The sequence below is a fragment of the Corticium candelabrum genome, chromosome 14, assembly GCF_963422355.1.
Source record: "Corticium candelabrum chromosome 14, ooCorCand1.1, whole genome shotgun sequence".
Classification (NCBI taxonomy): Eukaryota; Metazoa; Porifera; class Homoscleromorpha; order Homosclerophorida; family Plakinidae; genus Corticium; species Corticium candelabrum.
This window is the reverse complement of record NC_085098.1, coordinates 7,480,850-7,485,849: the sequence shown is the minus strand read 5'-3', so window position 1 is coordinate 7,485,849 and position 5,000 is coordinate 7,480,850. Positions and strand designations below refer to the sequence as shown.

General features: G+C 48.4%; 1 protein-coding gene across 1 annotated transcript in view; it reads right to left on the bottom strand.

The window, feature by feature from the left end:
* Window positions 1–5,000, bottom strand: part of LOC134189572 (E3 ubiquitin-protein ligase MYCBP2-like) — a 40,599-nt gene that overhangs the window by 11,626 nt on the left and 23,973 nt on the right. The window contains exons 33-36 of the mRNA XM_062657884.1: window positions 4,117–4,389; window positions 3,283–3,537; window positions 3,143–3,227; window positions 1–2,384 (exon numbers count right to left, since the gene is read on the bottom strand). The exon at window positions 1–2,384 is cut by the window's left edge and continues 1,113 nt beyond it. Of these exons, the coding sequence (XP_062513868.1) occupies window positions 1–2,384; window positions 3,143–3,227; window positions 3,283–3,537; window positions 4,117–4,389 (2,997 nt within the window). The remainder of the gene's footprint in view (window positions 2,385–3,142; window positions 3,228–3,282; window positions 3,538–4,116; window positions 4,390–5,000) is intronic.

The window sequence follows — 5,000 nt, the reverse complement described above, 5'->3', positions numbered from 1 at the left end:
CGATGCTGATCGAGGGATCATAGGCTTCTTTGTCTCACTCATAGCAATGGCTAATGCTTTAGAAAGGAGAGACTCAGATGGACTTGGAACTGAGATGCCACGAAGGTATTGGAATTGACGAGGAAACATCGACTGGTCGGGTTGTTGATTGTGTTCCCACGATGTTTTGCCGGGTTGTGGAGCGTCGGGTGACTTCATGCGGTTCACATCGTCGACTTTACTGCCGCTCGCGCTCTCCAACTCCAACAGGAACTTGCAGTTGTCTGTGATAATGTTGTGCGAGTCGGTCGACGTTGGGTTCTTGAATTTCGGTTTTCCGCTCACCATCTTGATGATTATTCCCGCTTGTTTTGTGCGTTTGTCCTGCGCGAGCATTTGCTCTTTCTTCTGGTCGAGGTATTTGTCGTGACATGAATTACACATGAGGTACCACGTGCTGCCGCCGTGGCCGCCGTCTCCGCAGTTACCGGCCCAGCCCCCGCAGAACGTTCCTCCGCTGTTGTATCCCTGACCAGCCGCGTGTTTCCCACAACCCGGATGTGCACGTTTCATGTGGTACGTCACTGGGTTCTGAAATGGTTCGTCGCACAATTCGCATATCGTCTGACCCGGACCCGCCGCCTTCGGTTTTCCCTTCGGTTTATCCTTCCGATCGGGCGCTTCCGTCTCCGGCCGTTCGACTATCTTCGCTCTCAGTTTCAGTTCGGGGACTTTCGGTTGCGGGAGCTTCTTCGATGTCGCCAGCTGAATGCCGCCAACCAACTCGTCCCAGAACGTCACCAAGTGGCGTAACGTCGCTGGAAGTTTCAATTCGGTTTTCGTCTCTTTCTCTGTTGAATCTTTCTTCTGCAACGATTCCTCGCTCGTTTCGCTGCTCTCAGCCACAGCTGTTTCGGTAGACTCAACGCTGATTGTCTCTCTGCTTTCCTTCTGTTTGAGATCGTCACCTTTCTTGTCGTCTTCATCTTTTCCGGTGATTTCTCCAGGTTTATTCAACTCTTTGATGTTCTTCTCAGGCTCCTTGTCGGACTCGTTCTCCATGCTTTTCTGTTTGCCTGTGTCCTTCATCAATTCTGGATGAAACTTGAGATACGAGGCACACGCCATCGCATCATGAGTGATGCCCTCGTGCCACATAAACGCAGTAAAAACCGCTCGCATGCATTTAGCTACAGCCGGTGACAACGCTTTACGAACTTTGCTGTCGGATGTCGTATTCCCTTTCTCTGCTCTCGCACCAAACCTGGCGGGTGACTTTGACCGTCCCTTCTTTCCACGTCCACGATTCTTTGATTTCCCTTCATCTGATTTCAATCTCTGAGGCGAAGGTCCGAGTGAGAAGACGGACGATGATGGAGCTTTGTCTGTGTTGAACGCAGACGCGGCTGGAGGAGGGGCACCAAAACTAAACGGACTCGCCGGTTTGTCTTTCTTGCTTTCGTCTTCGTCGCCAGACGCTTCTTTGCCTGACGGAGAGACAGAGAATTGGAACGGCCCAGGTTGAGGTGCAGGATTGACCACACCGAGTCCACCCGCAGGAGGCCCAAAGGCACCCGCAGGAGGCCCAAAGGCACCCGCAGGAGGTCCAAAGGCACCCGCAGGTTGCCGTAACCCTCCACCGAAACCGCCAAACAGAGGACCAGGAGGCGGGACATTAGCAAACAGATTCTGATCTCTAAACTTGAACGGATTAGCAGGAGCGATTTCATTAGCAGGAGCGACGCGAACATTTGGATTACCAACAACTTGCTGCTGTTCAAACACAAAGCCTCCAGCTCCTTGAGAACGAGCGTTGTCAACTCGAGGCGGCAACCCAAAAAGACCAGGAACAGGAAGAGGAACAGGCAAACCAAATAGACCACCAGGTTGTGCATTATTTCCCGCACCAAATAGCCCACCGGGTTGTGCGTTATTCGCCACGCCAAACGGTTGACCGAACACGGAGAAACCCAACGGCAACGGCTGCTGCTGTGCTTGTTGCTGAATCTGTTGAGCGCCTTTCTCATTCACTGCCGGAGCTCCAAAGATCGGAAATGACGGACCGACCGGCTCCGTCATGGACGATCCCGATCTCGTCGTGTCGTCGTCGTCGTCGTCTGTCTCTGTGTCGGTTTCGTATTCACTCTCTGCCTCTTGCTCGAGGTACACGATGTCTGATTTTGATCTGGCTAACGTCCATGCTTCACCGTCTTTCTCGCAGTACGTCTCGACGCTTTCTTGTTCGAGTTTCAGCCAGTCGCCGTCGTCGGTGCTCGCGTGAGTCAACGCTTTGATTCGGTTTGTACGACAGAGGAGGCCGATTGGAGTTCCTTTCAGGCTCGGGCGATTGCGGATGTTGTGGCCGGCCTCGCCACAACGTATCACTTCGTACTCACCGGCTCCACCTGCGGGATAAAAGTCACAATTGAAATTATCATTTCAATGTATTGAGGGTATCTATTTTTTTGATTTTCTGTGCATGTGATAAAGCAATGTGCTTGTGTGCAAGCATGGACAGACAAGTAGACACAGACAGACAGTCGAGCAAACAGGCAGGCAAACAAACAGGTAGACAGACAGACAAACAGACGAATGGACAGACAGACACACAGACAGACAAACAGCTGTAGGTAGAACCAAGCCCTATTGGCTTGGGTAGTATTTAGTTGCTTTGCTTAAATGGTGTATAATAGTTCAATGTTTGAAAATATATGTATTGACAGACAGGCAAACAGACAGACTAACAGACAGACAAACAGACAGACAAACAGACAAACAGACAGACAGACAGATAAACAAACAAACAAACAGATGAACAAACTGACATACAGACAGACAAACAAACAGACAGACAAACAAACGGACAGACAAACAAACGGACAGACAAACAAACAGACAGACAAACAAACAGACAGACAAACAAACAGACAGACATACAGACAGACAGACAAACAGACAAACAAACAGACAGACAAACAAACAGACAGACAAACAGACAGACAGACATACAGACAGACAGACAGACAAACAGACAAACAAACAGACAGACAGACAGACAGACAAACAAACAAACAAACAGACAGACAACAGACAAACCAGATAGAAACGAACACACACAAATACTCACTATTCATCTACCACACAATCAAACACACAATCAAACCTATCCACTTCTTCCTCATCTTTCGTGGACGAGGCGGCGTGTAACTAGCCGTTGCCACAGGAATAGGCTGAGACATTACCTGTTCCTACACACAAACATTCGTCCAAATCATGTCAATCCAATAAATCTATTCAACACACTTGGACATCAATGAGCAACTGGCGGTCGAGTTTCTTGTGAAATGATAAACACCACGCCTCTTCGTGGCTCTTTCCTGTGAACTCCTTGATGCTTTTGTCGGTTAGTCTTACCCACGTGCCGTCGTCGTTGCTCACTTCGTCTGTAAACTCGATGCTTTGTTCAGGTCTGATGATTCCGAGTTCTTCGCTTTGTAGTGATGGTTGAGAGCGAATGCGTATGCCACCGGTTTTGGCAGGAGTGACGAATTTCTTGATCTATGGAAAAGAGAAATGGAAGGTTGAGGTGTGTCTGTATACTATGTTCTAAATTTTTAGTATCTGTAAGACAGACAGACTGACAAACAAGCAGACAGACAGACAGACAGACAGACAGACAGACAGACAGACAACTATTGGTAGTTCATTAATTGCTTTGCTGTCGCTGGACAATATTTAGTCTGTACTAGCGGTTGCAATATGCAAATACACGTATTGACAAACAGACAGACAGACAGAGAGACAAACAGACAGACAAAGAGGCAGACAAACCGACACACAGACAAACAGACAAACAAACAAACAGACAGACAAACAGACATACAAACAGACAGACAAATAGACAGACAAACAGACAGACAGACAGACAAACAAACAAAGAGGCAGACAAACCGACAGACAAACAAATCGACAGACAAACAGACAAACAGACAGACAAACAGACAGACAAACATACAAACAAACAAACACATGGACGGACAGACAGACAGACAGACAGACAGACAGACAGAAAAACAGATTCTGGTCACAGACAAAACAAATACAAACACAACAGCAGCCGACTGACAAACTTCAAACCTTCGATTTCGGAGCAAAAGCGACAGGCAATGCCACAACCGGTGCCTGTGCGCCTGGAGCCGCATCTTCCACGTCAACTTCAATTGGACTTTTCCCAGCAAACGCTCCATCAATAAGAACCTCAATGTTGTAGCTTCCTCTTGAGCTTGGAATCCAACCAGCAATGTATGTTCCATCTTGATTATCTTGCATGTCCATTGACCATGTTTGGTCAGGCATTTTGCTGGCGGGAGTGTGGAAACGAAGCTCTTCGAATGAAAAGTTTTGGTAATCCTGTGGGTACATGGAAATGTTATGTGGAGTGTGTGGGGATGAATGAGAGCGGTGAGAAAGAATTGTACATGGACACACACACAAACACACACAAAACACACACACACACACACACACACACACACACGAACACACACACGGGGACACACACACGGGGACACACACAGTGACACACACATGGACACACACACACAGACACACACACGGACACACACACACACACACACACACACGTGCACACACACACACACACGCACACACACACACATGGACACACATACGGGAACACACACATGCACAGATAAACAGACACACACACACATGGACAGACAAACACACACACACACACACACACACACACACACACACACAAACACCACACACACACACACACACACACACACACACACACACACACACACACACAAACACCACACACACACACACACACACACACACACACACACACACACACACACGGGGACACACACAGTGACACACACATGGACACACACACACACACACACACACACAGACACACACACGGGGACACACACACACACACACACACACACACACACACACACACACACGTGCACACACACACACAG